Source organism: Chamaea fasciata, unplaced genomic scaffold (assembly GCF_029207755.1).
Source record: "Chamaea fasciata isolate MVZ Bird 193981 ecotype frontalis unplaced genomic scaffold, bChaFas1.0.hap1 SCAF_2, whole genome shotgun sequence".
Classification (NCBI taxonomy): Eukaryota; Metazoa; Chordata; class Aves; order Passeriformes; family Sylviidae; genus Chamaea; species Chamaea fasciata.
In genome coordinates this window covers 66,529,296-66,553,296 of record NW_027094087.1, presented here as the reverse complement: position 1 = coordinate 66,553,296, position 24,001 = coordinate 66,529,296, and the positions used below count along the sequence as shown (strand labels likewise).

At 38.6% G+C, this 24,001-nt stretch overlaps 1 protein-coding gene across 1 annotated transcript in view; it reads right to left on the bottom strand.

The window, feature by feature from the left end:
- Window positions 1-19,194, bottom strand: part of UCHL3 (ubiquitin C-terminal hydrolase L3) — a 41,803-nt gene extending 22,609 nt beyond the window's left edge. The window contains exons 1-6 of the mRNA XM_066176297.1: window positions 18,910-19,194; window positions 18,661-18,672; window positions 8,966-9,094; window positions 5,847-6,003; window positions 5,400-5,485; window positions 4,295-4,342 (exon numbers count right to left, since the gene is read on the bottom strand). Coding sequence (XP_066032394.1) covers window positions 4,295-4,342; window positions 5,400-5,485; window positions 5,847-6,003; window positions 8,966-9,094; window positions 18,661-18,672; window positions 18,910-18,951 — 474 coding nt within the window. The 5' untranslated portion in view covers window positions 18,952-19,194. The remainder of the gene's footprint in view (window positions 1-4,294; window positions 4,343-5,399; window positions 5,486-5,846; window positions 6,004-8,965; window positions 9,095-18,660; window positions 18,673-18,909) is intronic.
- Window positions 19,195-24,001: the final 4,807 nt, after the last annotated feature.

The following is a 24,001-nucleotide window of genomic DNA, read 5'->3' as shown; positions in this document are numbered from 1 at the left end:
ACTGCTCAAGGAGGCATCTGAAGAACAAGAAGGGAAAAAACCCCAAATGCAAAACAAAAGGGAAAACTCAAAGGCGGCTAAGCACAAAGCAATAAAATAAGGATCAGATTAAAACTGTGTACAGTTCTGCAAAGAAACAGGTTCTATTTTCCACATCTTAAGACATCTTAGATATTATAAATAGAAGACTCATGGAAGAATAAAGAGGATCTTGAGTATCTGGCACCAATGCTACCCTCAAGAATATCTGCAGTTCAGGAGCTGTCACACAGAAAAGAGTACACTGGATCTAGGAAGCTTTAAGGTAAAGACCTTGATCCTTTATTTTTTGGCAACTTTGGATATGAAATACCTGTCATTTGAGAAGGTGTAAGCTTCATCATCATAAGCTTCAACAGAAATAGTGCTACAGGAATCTTACATTAATTGCCCTCATTATGGCACTTGAACACACGACCAGAATCAAACCGCCCTTGAGGCCAACAAGACACTTCTCCTGTGGAACCATTCCCAGATCTTACTGCTTGCTACCAAAGTAATTTTAAACAGACCCACATTTTTTACACAGAAGTATCCATAAAAAAGTACCCATAAGACTGCTTTAGCCATTCATTTGCTCTACTATAGTAATAAAGTGAGACATGGAGCCACACAGTCCAGAAGTATTAACAGAACCTGGTCCAAAACCTGGCCTGAAGGATTAAGTGCAAATTTACAACCCTTTTAATTAGCACACTTGAAATGAATTATAAAATTAAAACTGCTTAACAGTTCTTAAAAGTTTAATCTCCTTGAAAGAAATCTCTTTTTATTTTTAAGAAAAGTATATTTTTTAAATTAAACAAATTAATCACAGCTATCAAACTTGGGAACACTGTTAAAGCACCGATCAAGGCAGAACATTCTACAGTTTTCAGCTTCAATCCACTTGCTTAGCAATTCATCCTCATGTTCAGCCAAATAGATCCCATTGTACCATATGTACAGTAATGGTACATCCCAGCAGCAAACTGATCACTGTAAATTCCAGCAGTCACCATCTGGAACCTAGAAGCCCACTACAAGTAATAGCTGGCCAAGTGTGGTATTCCCCCCCCCCCCCCCCCCCCCCCCCCCCCCGAGAAGAACTCTTTAAAACATACAAAATTTAGGAGAAAAAAAAATCTGATTACAGATTATACTAAGAAAGAAATCCTACCCACCAGACAAGATGACAGAACACAGACACCAGGAAGACAGCACTGCTTTATGCTATTACTTCTGATTTTTATTTCTAGCTAGACTTGCTTTATTTTGAGGTTTGAAATACTTATGTACATGAAACAGAAAAAAAAGCAGCAAATGCCTTAGCATATTGTAAAAGCTGAGTAGTCACTGAGATTATAAGAAAAGTCTGTGAACACATAGCAAGACTGTCAAGGGCAATCAACAAATAAAAACTTTACTCAGAAGTATTAAAGACTGAATGCTCGAATATCTGAAATATCAGAATCCAGAAAAAAAATAAAACCAAACCCACCAAACACTATTATCAGAAGAGAACCTGTCTGTACTCTGTGCTATTTTTTTTTTTATTTTTAAACTTTCTGCAGCTCACGATTCCAGAAAATTTAACTTCATCTCGATCGTATGATGGTGTGTTTTGGAAGGTAGCATCCTTCTTTCCTAAACAAACCAGTGGAATTGACTGCTATCCATCCCACTTTTGGAAGTTATTCTGTCCAAGACAGATTAGTTTAAACAAGACTTTTTAAGAATGTGAGTGGACAGTAGTATGCAGTACCTATCTAAGGGACAGAACTACCTACAGAGCAGGCTTTTCTCATGAAGAACACAAGCCAAGTTAATCATCCTGAGAAAAAGTAGGCCTGCATCTTTTCTTAATCTTTAAATCTGTAAGAGACCTAGAAAGGACTTTGTGTTCACAAAGCACGAATTATACAGCACTTACTATCATCAAGCAAGAAAGTAAGCCACTTTATTCAAAGGAAAGATTTCTATGCAACATGCCTTGGCTATTTGGACAGTTGAGTGCATGGAGGTCAAGAATCCCAGTCACGGGAAGGCAACCACGTTCCTTTCCAGTGCTCTTAAAGGAACTTTAATTCTCAGCAAAATAATCATAACAAGTAACGGATATGCAGGAGGAACAGGATTCTCTTCTTTCTTTCCCAAAAGATGCTAGAAATCCTCAACTTACCCCAACCAACCTCCTATGACCTGCATATGGTAACTTCAGCATCTGAAAGATCATGCTTTTATCAGTTCCTTCAACCACTACATGGAAAGTACACAGTGACATTTAAAATGTATCCACGGAAGAAAGAAGAGATTAACTCACTTCAACTCTCAGTTACACTTCTTGGCATATTCATGTTTCATATTTTGTATCACTTTAAAAGAATTTTATTTTAAAGTAAAGCAAGTCCTCAGGTACCAAGGAATGGGGAAGAGGCCTTGCTGCCTTGTTTAACTACCATCTGGTAGGACAGGATTTCCAGGCAATTTGATGTTCCAGTAACAAAACTTGTTTATTTCTTCCCTCCTTGGTTGATGGATGAGAACTATTCTGAAAAAATGATCCTGGGAAATGTATTCAGTCTTTATACTATTTCAACTTTGGAAACAAAAAGACAGGAAAAAGTTATTTCACCGGTCTAAAAAATATCCATATTGAATTACTTACAGATAGAGTTATACAAAATGGAATAATTAATAATTGGCCAGGAAACTAGCTATTCAATATCTGTGTTTAGGCATGGTTGCTAAGACCATCTTGTAATTTTTTATTATTAAAAAAAGTCTTCATCTTTCCACACAATTATCAATCTTTTGTATTGTGGTTATCTTGATCAGGAAACAAATTAATTAGTGGAAGTTCAAGAAGTTAACTGTCCATTATTAGGAGATTCCATCATAACTTAGGTGCTTCCTGAATCTTCATGAAGACTCTCAAAACACTCAGCCCCTTGCGTTTTCTTTCCCAATCATTCCATAATATCTGCCAGAAGAATGCAGAGACAGATCGTTCCTTACAGGAACCTCACAGTACATCAAAATAACTAACCAAATTTCTCTGTCACAAGGATCTTAGGAAAAGATTCCATCTTCAGCAATTTGTTGGAATAATCACTCTTTCTGAGCTGGCCAAGAATATCTAGAAATGGACTCATTTGGAGAAAAAAACCAACAACAACAACAACAACAAAACCCCAAAAAACCAACCAAACAAAGAGACCAGATTTTTTGAGTCTCTTACTTAGAAAAGGAAAAACCACAAATTTGTTCTGATGCATCGTATTGAAATACAGAACCTCAACTAATTTAGGGAACAAGGAAAGAAGAGTGAGTGGTGTGGTTTTTTAAAGAAAATACTACCAAGGAAGTTGAGTATCTATAACAGAAATAGTTAAAGAAATTCTCATCATTTCCATTTCCAGACAGGGCAAGGGGGAGCAGAAAGGACAGCTTTGCTTTCTCCTACATTGTATAGAAGACACTGAACAAAAAAAAAAAAGAAAACGTCACCTACTGCACTTAAAAAAAGAGAGAATGGATAGTCAGTGGAGCCACAGCCAAACATAGAAGTGTTTCTCTTTTTGTCAAAAAAGCAGTGCCAGCAACAATTCAATCAGTTTTTTCGTGGAACAGATACTGAAATCTAAACCAGAAAGATGGAAAACTGACTTAGTATGACTGAAGCAGAAACATGTTGAATGTTCAAGTTTATGATTATTTCAGGTTGTTTTTTCCACATCACACAATCTGTTGGGGTATAAATGCCTATAAATGTATATATGAGTGAGAATTTATCTGAATTTGTATTGTATACAAACATCACACACACAACTGCAAACCAACTATTGGACTATTTCTTTTCCTGAATTACAACTTTTCCAACTCTCATAAAACGTTCATTATACTTGTATGTTCACTATCAATCTTACAGTCTTACCTACAAATGTGCAACATCAAAACCTCAAGTTTCTGTTACTGTCTGTTTTACTCTGAAATGAAGTTTAGAAGGATCTTTCATGTTCAATAAGAGTTGAAAAAACCTAATGCAAACAACCCCCACCACCAAAATCCATAAATAAACAAACAAAAAGCCCCCAGGCTTCAAGTTTGGTTTCCCCCGCAGCAATGCCACTTAATTTTGGACTAATGACACAATACTGAAAACCAAGCAATAATCCCAATTTCACTGTAAACCTTTAATATATGATTGCTTTCATGTCAATTATATGCAACTCAAAGTAGATATAAACAAAGACTTTTTTTAAAAAATGGATACCTCAGTCTGACCTTCATGGGCACTGGATTCATGAGTGACACGAATAGCCTAAAATTAAAATACATTTCAATCAGACTTTTAATGAGAGACTTTCAGTGTTGTAAGAACCATTTTTGCACTTCATTTTATCAATTGCATAGATGTAACTATTTTTGTTCAGTGCTTATAATAAATGAGAAAGATAATAAAGAAATAATCTCCACCTCCAAGGATCTCAGAAGACCACTACTTCAGTTTCATAACCATCGATTCAGGTCTTATATCTGAGAGTTTTTAATGGCACTTTTGCGCACAGAAAACACTACGAGCATTTTTTTATCCATCATTTTGAGCAAAAAAAATATTTTAGTTAGAAGCTCTGATCAGTCATTTTATGTCCAACATTTCCATGGAAAATGTCAAAAATCTCTGCTGTTTCTGTTTGTTACTACTTCCTTTAGCCAGATGTTAACACTCATATTCCTTGAGGGCTTCAAAATATGCTAAAAGTGAACTCTGGCATGAAAATCATCAAGGTTTTTATTTTGAGAGAGGACCATCATTACCACCAGGAGCAACAGCACTGTTCTCCATCCACCACTAGCCAGATGTTTCTGCCACATCCTTTCAAACACCACTAATGATGTGGCTAACCACATTATCAGCTAGCTCATCTCAGGGTAGGGGAAGGAGATCATATTTCAGCCAAATCAGCTCTTTGTGTGCCTCAGCTGCTCAAGACATGGAGATATGACCAGAAGGCATAAATTAAGAGGCAGCAAAAGGACTATCCTTTCAGCAATAGCCCCAGTTCAGCTTTAATTGACCATTAAACTACATCCTGAACACACAAAAAAAAAGATTATACACACATTTCTCATGCATTTCAAAGTCATTTCAAACTAAGCCAGGGAATTAATATGGATGAGAACATTGACAAAATTCATTCTGCTGACTGAGCTATGAGCAGGCAGGAATACTCTAAAATACCAAAGCAGAGTTTCAAGCTCAATGTAAAAACAAATTTGTTTAGGTGCTTCACCAAGTCAACCCCCAAGGACAGTAGCTGTTCACGCAAGTAATTCTTACACCATTTTAAATAAAAGTAAAAACACATGATACTAACTTCATAAGTTTCTAGGTACTTGGCCCTCTCTTCAGGAGTCATAGATAATGAATCTTCTAGGAACTTTTTCAATGAAGAATTAGTTTCTTAAAAAAAAAAAAAATTAAAATATATCATTAGTGTCATGTTTTAAGTCCAACATCATTCACAGCTTACAGAATCCAACAAAAGATCAGAAGATAGAACTGCACTGTTTTCTTAAGATGCAGAAGGCTGACTGCAAAGTTAACTGCTGCATGCTGCACTTTGCAATGTTTCAAGTGATTTAGTTCATAAATGAGTATAAAATATTAATTTTGTAACTATAGCTAAAAATGCACTCCTTTAGCCTTTATGAATGGTTATATTTAGAGAAAACAGTACAAAACGCACCTTTCCCTTCATGGCTTCCCACAGTTGAGGGAAAAAAGGGAAAAGCCAACAAAAACTAAACCAAAAGAATCTTACCAAAGTTCATTTTATCTCTGTTGTTTGCAATAGCATGAATTAGCCCAATTGTTCCACAAGCATTGTTAATGGTCTGCTTCATGAAATACACTGATGATTTGACATCTTGTCCCTTAGCTTTTATCCTCTCTTCTTCTTCTGTTCTGAAGGTTTCATACTAGAAGAAAAGTTAAAGACATTTCACAAATAGTACAATTAGCTACATTATTCATGACAAAATAATTTATAATACACAACAGCTAATTAATACTGCCATTTGAAATGTTTAACACATGAAGTTGAACTCACCTGAACTGGTCTATATTGTTTCTTAACCCAATGCCTTCACACTTGAAACATCATTTTGAATATGTGTTATCTAACATAACTTCAGAAATTTTCAAAGTATTTCCTTGATCAGAGCTCATGTCACCATTTCTCTTCAATGCAACTAAAGGCTTTTTAAAGACTCAGGTGTCAAAGTGCTATCAAGCAAACCATAATACTTCAAGGGATTAATCATCATGAAGCATTCTTTAAAAATTCCACTGTTACATTTCTTTTTTCCCAGGAGTATAAAATAAGATCTATATAACACCCAAGGCCCCAGAATAGACCCTTCCAAAGCCATATTCATAAAGTAAGCTTTCATTTTCTGTAGTAAAAAGAGAATTTGCTTTGACTGAACAATCTAAAGTACTTGTTTTATAAAGATTGTATTTGACTAAAATCTGTTATACTATGCAATAGTGTGTTGGTTTTTTGGGGTTCTTTCGTTGCTGGTTGTGATTTGTTGGTTCTTTTGGAGAGGTGTTGCGGGTTTTTTGGACTGGATTTGTTTGAGGTTTTTGTTTATTTTCTTTCTTTAAATTTTAATTTCAAACAGAAAAAGAAAGAAATAAATCCATAAATGTTACAGACAGTTCTTCCTCTTTTCTGTCTTTTACTAGGTACTTTTGCAGACCAAAAAAAAATTCTGAAGTAGATGGGTTTTTTTATACAAGTATGATGAAAGTAAAGTATGAATGCAAAATATTATCAAGGAACTCTTCTAGCAAACTCCTGAGAAATTTCCCTTGGGCTCTCTGTCCTGTCAGTGACAAACAAAACCAAAAGACTTTTCCAGCATCATACTCCACATTTGCAGGTTGTCTCAAGGTTGGACAAAATGTTCAGACTAGAGAGATGAACAATACAGCTGCCATTCATTGCCTCCCAACTAAAATAAAATCCACAGTAAAAATAAATATATAAATGCTGAGAATACCAAAACCACAGTTTTGAGTAAGGGTTAGATGAGATCACCTCAAGAGGTTCCTCCTAACCTAAGCTATATCTAATAATTTATATTCATTTAGATCTATTCACTCATTAGGCCCAAAATGGCCAAGACCCACAATATTCACTTGGTCTACAAACTACCATGCAGGACTAAGAAACCCATTGACCTTTAAAGTGGACAACAATCTTAAAATTATCTGCATGCTAACATGAGTAGCTTGCCCTAAAAACAAGTTCAAGGAAACTAATATACAGGAACCACAAAACAACTGAACTTCCAGACAGAAGAACAGACACACATGTGAGAAAAGTGTTTACAAAGGCAGCTAAACTAAAAGGCACTTCCATAAATGTAGACACAGCCAAGAAACAAATAAATCATAAATTAAATAAAAGTATAATTGTACAGGAAGGCTGAGGAAGGAAAAACTACTCTAGAAATACAAAATAATGCTCAAGGGTCTTGTGGAGTTCACACTGACCAACAAGAGCTTCAGAACATCAGGACCTTCCATGAAACATTCACCCTTCACACAGCCAGGCCAAACAGTTGATAGAAACACTTGTGTCCTTATGTTTCAGAAGGATTAGTGCTGAACACTTGGCTGGTTCTCAGACTTGACTGACTGATGCAACAGAGAATACCTTGCTTCTCCGGTTTGGTTTGTCATATATTTCTTTATGATGAAATCAGACACACCTTCTGTAACAAGAGCAAGGTTGTTCTTTCCCATGGGATAATGCTCCCATAACATGATCCAAAAAAAGGTTTGCACAAGCAGGAAGCCAAAAGAAAAGTGACAGTCATGAAAGGAGCTCAGACCTGCAGCTCAAACAGACAGACAGAAATGACAGCACACAGAAAATAATGCCTCAAAGGTGAAAGAAAGGACATTTTCTAAAGACAGGTGAGTTGAAAGTTTGGTAAAGCTCAAAACTATCAAGGTGCTGAAATCAAGCTTGAAAAGTACTGCCTGCATAGCTGCTTTGGAGAAGCTGAGAATGCAGAGGTTTACAGGTGTAAACAGATGTGCAGGAAGACCTGTCACTCCTCTCTTTTAAACACCTTTTGCTGTAGAAGTTAAGCTTCCATAGCTAAGTGATTTGTCCTTATAAGCTACATATTCTCTTTTAGAGACACATTAAAAGAATGAATTATGGACAGATTCACTTCAACCTTTTTGGCTGACCTTATCACCATCATGTAATACTGTTATAAACTGAAAGATCCATATGAATCACATAAAAAGCATGTGATGACACAAAATAAGCACATTGAAGGTTTAACCCAAAGCAAGTTCTTCAAAGTCCAACATAGTGAAAGACAGGGGAGAAATTGTCTTTCATCTTAATATGTCCCATGTGTCCAACAAGTGAAAGCCACGTCAACAGTGATGACTGAACTGAAACTGGACTGAAGTGGATTGAAGTTTGAAGGATTGTCAGTGTAACAGGACAAAACCTCAAAAAGTTGCATATTGTCCTACACCCTATTTCTTATTTTCCTTATCTATTGGAGCTTTCTGCTAAAATTAGACAATTGAGCCATTTCACAGTGCTTATTATAACAAAATACCTTAAACTCCCAGTCACAGAAAAGTGTGAGGTATACTTCTCGGTGCTTCTACATTAGCTTTTCCCACTCCAATTTGAAAAGAAATCAGAAATATACATGCAAGGTCATCGAAAGAAGGTTCTGAAAGAAGTATTTTTTTGTGTTATTTTTAATGAAGAAGTCTCTTGAATAAAGCTTGAGTCTCATTTTGATTCTAATATGACACCAGAGTACAAGATTCAAACTTTCATTCCCATTGCACTTATGACAAAAGCAATTAACTGATTATTAAATAAACATTTACCTTTTCTGTTATTGGAAAAAGAAGTAGTACTGCACATACAGGTCTTGGCACCATGCTAAGCAGTTCTGGTTCCATACCATAAACATCTACAAATTGCCAGTCAGGATGTATACCCAACTGTTTCAGGAACTGGAAAAGAAAAAAAATAAAAGCATAACATTAAACAAGTACATTCAAACACCTATCTTTTCAGAAGCATAACAGAGTATCCACAATGTGAAATACATTAAAACAACCCATGCTTTCTAAAATTTAAGGTGAATAAAAGAGAGATAAGTTTTAATAAATAAGGCTGAATAAATCACACACAAACATACACAAAATCCCCATGTTTTATGTATTTAAATAATCTTCATGAAAGGGAAGTGGAAATACTCCCAACACTATTTACTGAAGCATTAAAGCATTTCAACCATCTTAAAAGTGCTCTGTCACAAAACAGAAAAGTACTGAATATTCATGTTAACTAGAAATCATCAGAGCCATTAGTCAGAGCACATAAGAACAAACTTTGTTTTTTATGGTATTATTTGACTCCATATGGTATTATTTGACTCCATGACTTCAGAATACCTGGCATCAGTGCTCATACTGGAGCTCCTACAAGCAAAAAGGCATTAGGAGCAAAACCTATGCATTAGGAGCAAAACCACAACATATGCATTTCAGTAGGTGCACCTTTTACAAGAAAAATCCCTTCAAACTATGATGGAGTAATATATTTTGAAGATTGGATGCTCACTTTTCAATTGGATATTCTTCTTATATTCAAGTAAACCAGGCATCACAACAACAGTTGCAGAATTAATAACTACAGAGATGATCTAAGACAATTTGAAATCTTTTCATCATCAGTCTGGAAGAACCTAACTGAATTCAGGAACTGTTGTTAGTATACAGACACTGTGACCATTCACAATTACATGAAAAAAACTAATTGTACACTGTGGCATATACAGATCTTTGAATGAAAGGGAGTAGGGGAAGTGTTAAGTATTTAGTAACTGATGAAACAGAAGACTCATCATCACTTTTGAACTTCTATTATAACCTTCTACATTGTGAAGATAATTACCACTTTGTGAATAGAAAAAAAAAAAAATTCAAAAAAGAAGAGACTACATGTATGGGTGCATTAAAATATTAATTGCACTCATAGTACTTTTCTTATTAAGCCAGACATTAATCTATCATTTTTATTGCAGGAAAAGTAACAGAACTGAAAAAATTCCATTTTCCATTCCAATATCATTTGTTACTTTGCTATATTACATAAAATAAAGGCACAAACACCCCCCCAAAAAAAAAAAATCACAAAAAAAAAAAAAAAAAAAAAAAAACAAAAAAAAAAAACAAAAACCCACTCACCTACAAAAAGACCCCACAAACCAGAAAAGAAAATTATAAAGGATGCCATTAAGTTACTGGACAAATAAGTGATTTAGATTCTCTTGTCCTTTTCTACACCACTGGGGAAAAAAAACCCACCAAGCAACCAACTAACAAGAAAAAAACCAACCCCTTTAAACCCCAAGTCAACAAAATGCTAACTAAAGCCAAAAATGGCTTACTCAAACTCCTCAGTTAAGAATTTAAGGGAATTAAAACTCCATGGATACAGGGCACCTTTCATTTTTGATATTACCATACCACGTAGAAACTTTACACTCTGAGAAATTTTAACTTCCAGTAAACAATGAGTGCGTCAATGAAAAATAATGGTCAGCACTACAGAGAACAGCAAGAGCACAGGCTTAGTATGACAAGCAGTGATCTTAACACCCAACCAGGCTAACAGCTCTACTGTAGAGTCATAAACCAAAACAGGCAAAGCAGATATCTCTCCGTGTGTCAAGAGGGTTTCATTCAGGCCTGGAAAGAAAGATAGAAATATCCTTCTGAAAATTATTACAAGTAGATTTTAAAAACTGTGCAGCCTAAGTCCCTGTGTAAGAGAGAGTGACAGATGGGTAACAGATGAATAATAGATGGCAGGATAGAAAGACAAAGTCATTCCTGTTTTAGGACAGCAGGAAGTTCAGTACGCTTTTTATACAGCATCACTTTCTAAAAATGTGAGAGATCTCTGCTGTTTTCCTTTCCAATTATTTAGGGATTATTCAAGCAATTTTATTCTACAAATACCTGCTATAACCTGTACAGTTTGGGTTCTTTGAGCGCTCACCGATTTTCAGCTGTTCACTTTCTCTTAACTTCCTGATACTATGTATGCAAGATAACATAAAATAGCAGCTTCATATTTCTCTAGATCTGTGTAAAAGAGTATCAGAATCTTTTTTTCAGACATTGCTTATCACACTGCTGACAATTCTTAATTTATAGGTCTTTGAGCTTTTACCTCAGAGAAGAAAAAAAGAAAAACACTTGGCTATATAGAAGTCTTAGAGAAGCTCAGTAAGAGCAACAACAGCAGCACAAAACCCCCCATGTCTGTATCTAGTATTCACTTTTTCACTTTATTTTTACAGATTGTTGACATAGTTTTGGTTGTCTCTTTGCTTCTTGTCTTAAAAGACCTTGCTGAAAAACACTTCCTGGTTTTTCACTGGAAGCCACTTGAGAAACTACTTTACACCCCTCATCCTTATCTGCACTTCCTATGAATTTGTCCTTTTTGCCCCAGTATTCCAGAAGGCCCTTTTTCTCACCTGACTACTACTGTTTATAACTAGCTAAGGGAGAGAGCAGAGAAGACGGAGACAGACTCATCTCAGCAGCACACAGTAAAACAATGAGAAACAAGAGGCTGAAACACAGGGAAATCTGAACTTGATAAGGAAGGCATTTGCAAATAAATTTTAAAAATAACAAACATAGTGAAACACTAGCACACACTGTCCAGGAGGCTATGGAGTTTGTGTCTTGAGAAATTCAGAACTTAACAGGTTGCTGAGCAACTTCTTTTCAAAAGCCCCTTCTAGCCTAACTCATTCTATTCTAAATGATCAGAAACTGTAAATCTGTATGTCTAAATGTTGGTTAATAGCAAAAACATTCCAACAGGCACTTCTATGCACTTTACCTACGCAGCATGTGGCATAAGCTATTCTGTTTTCATTCCTGGTACAACTGCTTCAGCCTACTAACTGTTAGGCATTGAAAAAAGCACAGAGCAGTTATCTTTAACATGAGTTTAAAATTCCTACTTCTGCCAACACAGTTACAGAGCCACTAGGAAAATTTGATTTTTCAGGTTTTTGGAGATGCAGATAAGTGGGATAAGACAAAGAAAGAGTGAAATTTATTATAAACTTATGTAGTAAATGCACAATTGAAATACTGTCTAAGCAGCAATGTGCTTTTCTACTCTCCCATGCATGTAAAAACTAAATGAGGACAAAAAGTGAAACAAAATAGGAACTTGAAATTGAAGTTGGACAGCATCTGCAAATAGCTCAGGAATGTCACATTTTAAACACTAGGGCATTATACTCAAGACCTGGATTTTTCCACATTTTACTGTGGTATTTATATAAAAGTTGGAACCATGAAAACCGTCAAAATGCACAAACATATCCAGACTCTCAGATGCACAAGTCAAGAGAGCTTCTGGGGGAAGAACCGACTGTTGCCATCATCTTCTAAGCACAAATGTAAACCTAACACCCACAGCATCTACATTTTATTGTACTTCTGCTGAATGCATTAAAGTATCTCCATATCACAACAAAACCACAGTTAAGACTTTCCTCTGCAAAAAGGAATGTTCCTATGGCTTTAGGAAACTGGAAGGACAACATGGAAATAAACCAATTAAGACAATCAGTATTTTCTAACTTCTTCATTAAAGCACAAGAATTTTTTAAACTTTATTGAATTGAAGGTAATTTTTCCCTAAACAGTTGTAAGACACTGAATAAAACATAACTGATTGAATCATCATCAAGAAAGGGAAAATTATTCCTTTCTTAAAGTTTCCAATTCTTATTAATCTACATTAAGAACACAAATACACAGTATTTTGCTTTTAATTCTTTACACATCCTTTCTAGAAGTATATAACAAAACCAAGTTTATTTCAGAAGTGAAATTCCTTTCTAGAAATAAGGGAACCACCCAAACATTACTTTATTGTTGGAGCACTATAAGGATATATTTCTTTATTCTTTTATCATGACATTTATGGAATTAAAATGAAGGAATAATTTTTCAGTACATCTTAGAGACAGCATCATTTCAGTCATATGTAGCAGCTGTAAAAACTTTAGTTCTGTGCAGCAGGTCGAAAGGCACACCAGGAGAACAGAGATAGCTGGAGCTTACATAAGCTGCATTATTCTTCTTTACCAACCAGGCCTCACTTAGAATGGCCACAGTATGATCTTGTTCAAACAAGAGATGATCCATTATAATAGACCTCCTTGGGAAAATCAAAACTTACTACAAATTCTTTAATATCCTCACGTTCTGTACTTCAGGACACCATAATAAAGTTCAAAGAATACAGCCACAATTTTTTTTCAAAAACATGAGAAAACTTACATCCACAAAATTCTTATCCTTTTACTTGTGTTCATTACTTTATGGTTTCGAAAAGAGCAACACTGATTCACTCACTTAGTGTTCCTGTTGTTCAAAATGAGAGGTATGTATTTTTCACATATCCATAAAGCAGTTTGGAAACTTAACACTGAGTATGCCCAGGCACTGCTGCATATATTCAACCAGGGCATCCCACAAACAGCAAGGCAAAAAAAAGTCCACAGAAATCTGGATTAACCAGCTGACTTAGGCTGCCTCCAAAACGAGTGAGCAAGAGCTTCAAAATGCTTCCAGCAGAGTCCTGAGGTGTTAATACTGAGCCATTAATTCAAAAACAGAGCAATACTGTGTTTTTCTGTGAAACATACTTAACAGACCTGTTTCCATGATCTAAAAAGTCACTCATAACAGGAACGAGCCGGATCAACCCACTCTTCTGTATAAGCTGTTATACACCCTTCTTTTTTCTACAGTTTACTGAAATAACCATTGGATTCTACTGACTCTGTTGGTCCTTTAAGTAAGGAAAATGTTGAAGTGGGAAACTGTATTTTCAGTGCAGCAAGATAATGCATAAGGCACGAACAACTGTCACTTGTTTTCAACTTTGTAGCGCCCCATTCTGTCTTCGAGACAGTAAAGGTTTCCTTGAAACAAGAACTAAGAAACTGAGCAATAAAACAACATGGTTTTCTTAGCTTCCAACTGCTGAAGAACATACAAAGACTGACCTATGGCAGTCTCTCAACTATTAACATAAATAGTACTCTAAACCCTAAACAAGTTACAATTTTCCCTGTGCAACTTATTTACCAATTTAAACTCAGTAAGAGGGCTACATAGTTGGAGATACTTTAAACTAGAAGAAGCCATTCACAAAGGGCTCTCACAGTGGTCACCTACAATTCCTTCATATTTATCCTTGTGCTCATTCTTTGCTATGCAGCACCACAAGCTCAACATTCCTCCTTTGCTGGCTCTGTGAAAGCCTTTTCCGGGATATTGTCTTTACAGAAAGACACAAACTGAATCTTGGTTTCCCACCTTCTGAGGCTACATGAGTAAGTTTTCCAAGCATGTACACTATCTCCACTATTTTTCACTCTGCTTACCATAGAAGAGTTAAACTCCACTCCCTCACCTGAAAAAAAAAATAAGTAAGCTTAGGCATTTTTAGCAGGACATCTGTGTTTCTCCACATTCAACATCCTTTCACACAAGGCAGTAGCCCAGTACCTCATCTCTGAGTGCTACCTCCCAACACAGTTCAGGAACCATGCGCACCATGCGGTCAATTATTGTGCTCACTACGGCTTCCCTTTGGGAAAGCTTGTGGGATAGTGTTTTGGAGTTCAGGAAATGAAAAGACATCTTTTAGGAAGATGAAGGCCTGCTTCCAAGGTACTTCATTCTTCTCTGTATTTGCCTGACACCCTGAAGAGAGGCTGTATCCCTGGCTGTATTCAGCTTCTGCCATTTGTTCTGTGCTTTGTGAGCTTTATTGTCTCTGTAACTTTCAAGTCACAGTGTCAATGGTGTTCATGAGCTAAAATAATTTTCTTTATGCAGTTGACTCTCAATACCTTAATGGCTTAAAAAACTCCAAACTTCAACCCCCCCGAAAAGTAGGACCAAAGGCCTAAAAATAATGCTGGAAGGTAACTAAGAATGAGCAACTAAGACCTATGGGGCAAGAGAAACTCAAGCCACAGCCAATACACAGTAGCTGAACTCTGAAGCCAGTGCTTGAGCTTCAATGCAGTAAATTACTCTCTTCTTATCTGGATGTAATGAAGGCATGAGTTGAAATGTTATCTCATCCAGGAAGCAGGGATATTTTTTAGAATGTGTAAGATGAAGAAAGGGAAGAAAGAATGGAAAAAGGTGGGACACCAAGAAAAATATCCACTTGACATTCCTCTAGGATTTTCTCCATGTAGCATAAACACATAGGGATACAAGATATTTCAGATTTAAAAAAGATTTGTTTATCTACACTTCCTGGGCAATCAATTGTGGGTTGCAAGCCAGACTGAAGCAACATAATGATGAACAATCAGCTTGTGTTCTGATCTTTTCACTCCAAAAGATTTGCATGCAGTCTTTTCTTTTTTTTTCTTTCTCTTTTTTTTTTTTTAACAGAAGAAATTGGTAACAAGATATACAAACATCATATATATGGTAATTGATAAACATGATTTTCTTGCTTTCTCTCAGAAAAATCCCATAAGATATCCAGGAAGGAGGGTAGCACTGCTCATGTCAGGCCCCCAACAGAAGGTCAAAGAGAAGAAACCATTCCCTGACATCACTGAGCACAAAATGGAGCTCTGTAAATGCTGAATCATCAACTCTTTCTGTATCAGAGGTAGACAACAATTCATTCTGTCAGAATGTGAAGAAGAAAAAAAAGTACTGCGACAATCACTTAGCACTGTAGGGTGCATTTAACTCCTTCACTCATTACAGCCAGCACTGTGTTCTGCACTGAACAACTGTCTTCTCTCTTGAAAACATCACTACAGACACGTGGCACATTTCCACTGCCATTGGAAATCTTTAAAGCTAAGAAAGAATATTCCTGTTTACCCTCACCAGCCAATTTCTGACCCTTCAAATAATTTTGACACATATGCACAAAGAGAGGTTCTATTTATACAAGGATTTACAAATTCCTGGACCTGTATTATAATATAAACACTGTCAGATAAAGACTTCTGAGATTTGTTTGAAAGACTTCACATACCTCTAACAGAGAAATACCATTTTTTCCCATTATCATCTTGTTCTGAGGTGACTGTATGCTCCAGTATCCCCATCATCTCTTTCTCCCAAACCAGTTAGGGGAGGGGCTGCTTAAATCTGCATTTTAGAGGAGACCCTTCAGAAGTTTCCTCCCAAAATTTGCCCTAAACCAGGACACATCTGAATTTCTACTACAAGAATCGAAAGTCTCAAATTTACAGCTTATATTTCAAAATCAGAGAAGGCACAGTATTGTGAGAACATACTAAAAGCAAAGGAATCTGCATTTAGTACACTTCCTTACTAGTTACTAAGGGGAATATTATTAGTACAATAATCAAAACAATGTAAGCACTTGTTGAATTGGAATGATAGTTCTAAATACAATCTAACACGAAGAATCTATCCATCTAACAGGTCACTGGAATTTTTTTTTGGTTTAAGACCTCACTACCACACCTAGCAATAATTTTAACACTAACAAAAGCAGAATGCATTAGGAATAGTCTAACACTCAACTAAAAAAAGCGAAATAACAAAAAACAAACAAACCAACCAACCCCAAGAAGAAACACTTGGCTAGATGTCTGTCCAAATCCATGTATTAAATGACTACCAGACACAAATATTACAGTTTGTGGAGGCACACCATTGGGTTTTCTAAAGCTGAAGACTTCTAGAGTATTTTACAGAGCACAATACTACAAGAAATGCCCATCCTTGCAATTAACTCTACAGGATTTTTTAAGAATTAATTTGCAACTTCATTAGAATTTCAAATTACTATTATTGTTGTCTTAAACACAAGCAGGATATGAATAACTTATGACTAACACCCCTGTTGCTACACAGTTCACCACTGTACTGATGAGATTAAAAGAACAACGATTTAATAATGCAAGGCGCATTCATATTCAACACCCTTTTTTTTTTTTTTTTAATATACATCTCTCAGTCTAGATAATAACAATCCCTGCTTGGTCAAGACTGAAAATTGGAAAATATAGAGAAGGAGGAAGTCTAATTGGCTTCAAGTGGGCTTTTCTACACAGAAACAGTAACAAGAAAATCCTTGTGGAGTACAAATTCCTCTTAACCATGATAAGCTACAACTGATACATCCATCACTAATGCAAAACCAATGGGCAAAAGAGATGGATTTTAAACACATTTACAATCGTTCATTTGACATTCCTCTAGGATTTTTTCCATGTAGCATAAACACATAGGGATACAAGATATTTCAGATTTAAAAAGTCACTATTTTTTCCTCCTCAATTTCCAATTTATACGTGGTCTTAATTTGTACCATGAGGAGCTCATCTCAACATGTGCAAAGTCAGGAGAAGTTAGATAAATTGAAATTTTTGCTAGTTATTTATTCACTTATTTTCTTCCAAACTGAAATTTAGTCTCTGAACTTCAAAATTTAAAAAAAAAAAAAAAAAAAAAAAAAAAAAAAGGAAACTGTAGCACATGTTCAAGATGGGCTCCCAAGAAAGGCTGTCAATTTTAACTCAGGAGACTGGGATTACAGACTACTCAAATCACTCCACAGCAGCAATACTGTAAGTATTGTAAAATTACTTGCCCTATGAAACTATAAAGCACAAAATGACCCAGCATCAAGTAACCCTTCACTCTCCTGCAGATGTAGTTTGTATATTACACCAACCACAACAACAAAAAACCCAAACAAAACAATCTTCACACAGAGAAACTCCCACTTTCCAAAATATTTCAACATTATAAAGAATGCTGCTGGAAGTTCGAATGCCCTTTGGCTTAAACACCATCTTTAACACTATCAAGAGGCCTACTGAAATCAACAACTGACCATGAACGCTGTGCTCAAAATTGTCACTGAGAAGATGATGCAGGGTTAGAGCCTGTGTGATTTCCTTTCAGCCAGAGCTTATCTAGTCGGAGCATTGTTTTGTGTACCAGAACAAGCTTGCTTTCTCCAGCGTGGGTTCTGCCACGCTGACAAAACCAGCAACAATCAATCATGAATAAGCAGCAAAAGTGCAAATATGGTAAAATTACATCAGTTTTTATGGTCAGCCGAAGAAGAATGAGACTACAACACAGTGATGTAAGCAGATCCATACATGTGCCCAAAGTCATCATGGTACACGTTATATATAAATTAATGTTTTAATGGCTAACTAATGAATTAAAACCCACCTTGAAAAAAATCAGAGATTTCATTACAGTAATAGCCAGGCCACAATTATTCTCTTTTAACTGTTCGCTTTTCTTTCATATAGCATCTTTACGGGAGAGGTTCCAGTACGGTCCGACATGAGAAGACTGAGCGCAGACACGCGTGGGGAAGGAAGGGGGCACTCTCCTTGGACAAGAAGGAGCCTTTACTACACGAAAACGAGAGGAAACGGGCCCAAAGCTGCAGAGACTAAAGGTTACCTCAAATAAAACCTTCTTACCTGATTCGTGACCTGAAATGAAAGCAGAAAACAGAAGGGAGTTAAGACCCAGTCGGATCCATGGGACAAGACCTTCCTCCACCTCTGTCACTACCACCCACCACTAAAGAGGCGCTGTGGCCCGGCGCGGCCCGGAGCCCTCTGCCCTCTCCCCTCCGCCATCCCCCCCCAGCCCACAGCAGGCAGGCTGTCGGTCGGGCAGTTCCCCGCGCACACGGCAGCGCCCCACCGCCCAGGCCGGGCACTCACGTCGGGGTTGGCCTCCAGGGGCAGCCAGCGATGGGGCTCCATGGCAGCGGCGGCGGATCCCGGTGCGGAGCTGGGCGGACCCTCTCAGCTCGGCTCTGACAGCGCCTCACGGTGCCGCCGCGCCTCAGCCGTGACCCGGGGCCGCGTCACCGCGCCGCGCCTCACAGGGGGGGCGGGCCAAGGAGGAAACACCCGCCCGGCGTCCGCCGCACCGCCTCTCCGCTCCGCACACGCGGCCGAGGCGGCGCACCTGGCGGTGTCCTCCCTCCGTCCCCGGAGTGCTCCGGGCGGCGATGCCCGGGAGATTCCCCCCGTCCCCGCCCTCTTGACTCCCCCGGCAATGGACTCTCCCAGCGGGGCAACGGGTGGTTCCTCTCCCGCGCCGCCGCCGGGGCCTGCGGGGCGCGCCGCAGCCGCCGGGGGGCGTGGCCGCTCGGTGTCGGGGCACGGCAGGGGCTGGGGCTGATCCCGGCGGGAACAGGGAGGTGTGGGGAGCGCCCGCCAAGCGCTCCGGCAGCCCGGCCCCTCCGGAGCGGCCTCCGGCAAAGCTGAAGCGGCGGGAAGGCGTGGGCAGCGTTCAGGGAAATACGCCCGCGGGGGACGGGGCAGGCCACGGGGCGAGGCGGGACAAAGGGAGTCAGAGGAACTGCTGATCAGCAGCGGCAGTAAATTGCCCCCATACTATAGAATCATAGAATATTATGAGTTGGAAGGGATCCACAGGGATCATGGAGTCCAGCTCCTGGCCCTGCACAGGACCTCCTCCAGAGTCACACCATGTGCCTGAGAGCATTGTCCTAACGATGCTTGAATTCTGCCAGGGTGGTGCTGTGACCACGGCCCTGGAGAGCCTCTTCCAGTGCCCTCTGGGTGAAGAAACTTTCTGTTATCTAACCTAAACCTCCCCTGACACAACCTCAGGCCATTCCCTCAGGTCCTGACACTGATTGCCAGAGAGAAAAAATCGAAGAAGCCTGCTCCCCAGCTTCATCTTGCCTGAGAAGACCTCAGTGTAGCAGCAAGGATTTGGGTGGTGAGGTCGCCGTATGTCCTGCAGAAAATCACTGCAAGATGTGTTAAACACGATTAAAACAGCATTTATCTTCTATAGCTGCAAATCCCATCATACTTCTCATCTCAGGACCATAAAAAATGGCATTTCTTGGCCTTTTGGCTAAGATGAAGCACAGGCTAATACATACATAGCATATACAGTGTGATTACATTTTTTATATGTACACATACCAGATTTAGTATTATGCCTTCTTTCAAGTTATTCCAGAAAGGCTAAAAATAAAGGAACACATCATGGCATTGGTGAGGCCACACCTCTGGTACTGTGTCCATTCTGGAATCTGCACTTCAGGAGAGACATTGACATGCTGGAGGGAGTTCAGAGAAGAGCAACAAAGCTGGTGAAGAGTCTGCAGAGCACATCCTGTGAGGCACAGCTGAGGGAGCTGGGGTTGTTTAACTTGGAAAAAAGGAGGCTCAGGGGAGACCTTATCACTCTCTACAACTATTTGGAAAGAGATTGTAGCCAGGTTGGGGTCAACCTCTTCTCCCAAGTAACCAGTGACAGGACAAGATAGCATAGTTATAAGCTGTGCCAGGGGAGGTTTAGGTTGGACATTAGGAGGAATTTCTTCATAGAAAGAGTGATCAGACATTGGAGCGGACTGTCCAGCAAGGTGGTGGAGTCACCATCCTTGGAAGCATTTAAGGAGAGACTGTGCATGGCACTGAATGGTGCCATGGTGTACTTGACATTGGGATATTCTATCATAGGGTGGACCTGATGATCTCAGAGGTCTTTTCCAACCTAATTGATTCGACGATTTCTCAGCCCCAGCCATCCCCAACTGCTGCTGCTCACCACTCTCTACAGATGCAGCTGACCTAATGCAGCCCCTTGCAGCATTTGCACAGGGCCTTGAGCTTTCAGAAGCAAACATCTAGACAAGAATTTTTCTAGAAGTCTGTGAGCTGGGCCTCCCAGGCTGCCCAGTACATGACAGAAAGACCTGGGGTAATAGGAAACAGCTGCTTGAGCATGAATCTGCATCTGGGATGAGCAGAGAGGGTGCAGAAAAGCTGGGAACTTTGCCAGCTCACAGGTAAATCAGTGTCTTGAGAGGAGGAAGGAGTGCAGGATGAGGAGCAGATGGTGTCTCCCAGTACTGTGGTACCCAGGAGTATCCAAGTACCAGGAGGCTAAAAAGGGCACAGTGTTTGGGATACCCCACAGCTGAGGGCCAGGCACTGGAGGAACCCAGTTAACAGATATGCTTTCTCCTGTGTACCGGAAGAGCTTTTTGAAGGACTTGCTGTTGTTCTTGAGAGGGTTTTGATGCAAATTATGTCCTTTTCTGTAAATCTTAAGTGTAATGAAGTAAATTTCCTAATGATGCTCTTATTTCACCCCCTGTAATCACTTAGCAGGACTATGGTAATGCTGCATGCCTATGCCTGAAGCTTCTGCTTGTCCTGGGTTGAAGTATATTCTATCACCATCTTCATGAACTGTTGAAACCAGGTGAGGCACTGCTCCCTGCCTCCTCCACTCTGGATTGTCTTCTGTTAACAGGCCCATCAGCACCTTTGCCACATGACTCATAGATAACCCCCTCCTGGACTATCTCCTGTTAATGGGTCCATCAGGCCTCATCACATGACTCACCATCCCATTGTGAGATGCTCCGCCCAGAGGGAGGAACCAAGCATTCCAGCCTGGATATAAGCTCACACTCTGAACACCAGAGCAGTGCCTACCTACTGGACTCCCAGAGGACAAGAGCTACTGCTGGATCTTCAGACCCATTATTTCTACAGGATCACCGCTTCAACAGAACCACTCTGCTTGAACTGCTACCACCATAAGGTGTCAGGTTGTATTCTGTCTTTGTCAGTGTTCTTGTACTACTGCATTTATTTATTTATTTATTTATTTATTTATTTATTTATTTATTTATTTTAATTTTTCCCTATAAAATTATAATTCTGACTGACGATCTCCCACTGGTTTGATTTCAAACTAGTACACTGCTTTGGCCTATCAACTATACTGTAGCATCTCTATCCAATCTACTTGTAGCTCATGACATTTTTCTTCTAATTTCTATACAGTGTCTCCTCATATGGAGTTCTTGGTCTTTCTCTAGCTAAAAGTTGGGTCTGTAATGTCAGATCACCATCTTAGCCTGCATCTGCATTCTCTGCCATGAAAAATTTCATAGAAAACACTTCCCAAAGGTAGACTTTTCTAAAGATGCACAGTTAACTCTGCGAATAGGCAGACAAGTCAGAATCCATTCATATTTCACCACCTTCTATTCCAAATGAAAAAAAAAGAAAAAGGCATATTTATATGCTGATGAAAATAAACCCAAAATGTTTTAAAAATTCAGCAGATGATTTTGTAATTACCTAACTGTCTTGGTTTAGATAGATAGGTATCTGCCAGGGAGGGTTGGAGTCTCCCTTGAAATGTAAGCCACTCCCCCCTTTTCCAAATTATTATAAATTTGCAATTAAAAGGCTGTCAGGCAAAGATTTTGGGAATAGGTATAGCAGTTCTTTACTAGGGATGTAAAAATACAGATGTTGTAGTACAGAAGAATAAGCAAACAAACAAACAAACAAACAAGAAATCCTAGAAAACCCTGACAGAGTCAGAAATACAACCTGACACCCTGTTGGTCAGGGTGTTGGAAGCAGTCCAAAGTAAGCCCTCCTGGAGTGGCAGATGTGGTTCTGTTGGAGTAGAGATGGTCCCGTTGAAGAAAAAGGGTGCAGTAATGGTGAGATGGGTCCGGTCTTCCTCCAGGGATCTGGTGGAAAAACTGGATTCCTAGTGGGACTGTGGCTCCTTTTTATCTAGGTTAAGATGGTTTGGCTCCCCCTCCCTGTGTGGAGCATCTTACAATAGTACGATGTAATGTGTCATGTCATTGGTGAGCTCTTAATGGTCCATTAGCAGAAGATATCGCCATGGGAGTAGTGAAATAATGAAGAGAGATAAGTAGCACTCCACCATCTGATAAGTGAAACTGACCCATTTGGGCAAAGATAAGCAATTCTGCTCCACCCAGATGGAATAGAATAACATGTTCTTTACAAAACCCACGACACTAACCACCAAGATATTAAACTTTACCTCCCATCTCCACATGTAGGAGATAGAGAGTAAGAAAGAAAAGTACCATAATGAATATTGGTCATAGTGCTAAGGGTCCTACTGAGAGTTAATGAAATTGTAATATAAAATTATATGTGAAGTTCTCTAGATAACAAAGTATGTATTAGAGTTAGGTAAGTTAAGAACAAAGAGATTGTTAAGTCCTCAGCATCAGAGACAGATCTCAGTAATGCATGCATTGCCAGTATTTTGACAACCATGAGGTTGTAAAAACATAGAGTACTCAAAATTATTTACACACTTAATTAGATACTTTAGAAGGGAGAGGCCAAGATCAGACAGGTCATAAATGTCTTTTGCACTAAATGTCTTGTGCCTCTCCAATTCAGGGGTCATCAGGGGTCTTTGATGAAGGCTTCCAAGGCCTTCTTCACAGCTGAGTTTTTCAACTTTGTCTTTGGAGCATGTGCAGTTACAGTGTTCCTTGGTCTGTCTGGTCTTAACCTAAAGGTCTTGTCCTAAATTCTTTGTTTTCTGGCTAATTGGCTTTGCACTTGCCAATTTTTCATTAGTACTGTACTAAACTATCTCTACAGCTATCCACCTGGTGAGCGTTTTCTTCTTTTTTGGTCTATTCAGCATTAAGCTACTAGTTAACCATATACTAGCTATTATATTGTATAAAAAGTCATTATTTAGGTTATATTGGTATCAGATTATATAGATATATCAGATTATACTGATATATAAGAATTCATGATTTAGGTTATATTGATATATAAGAACTCAAGCTATATAAGCCCCTTGTAACTTTGATCTAAGTTACATAGGCATCAATTCTTTCATTAACACTTACTGAAAATACATAGATTTAGTCAGCACTACTGTGGGGATGAGTTGTTTTACTACTGTCACAGCCTTAGAATAGATCTACTGAGATTTTAACATGATTCT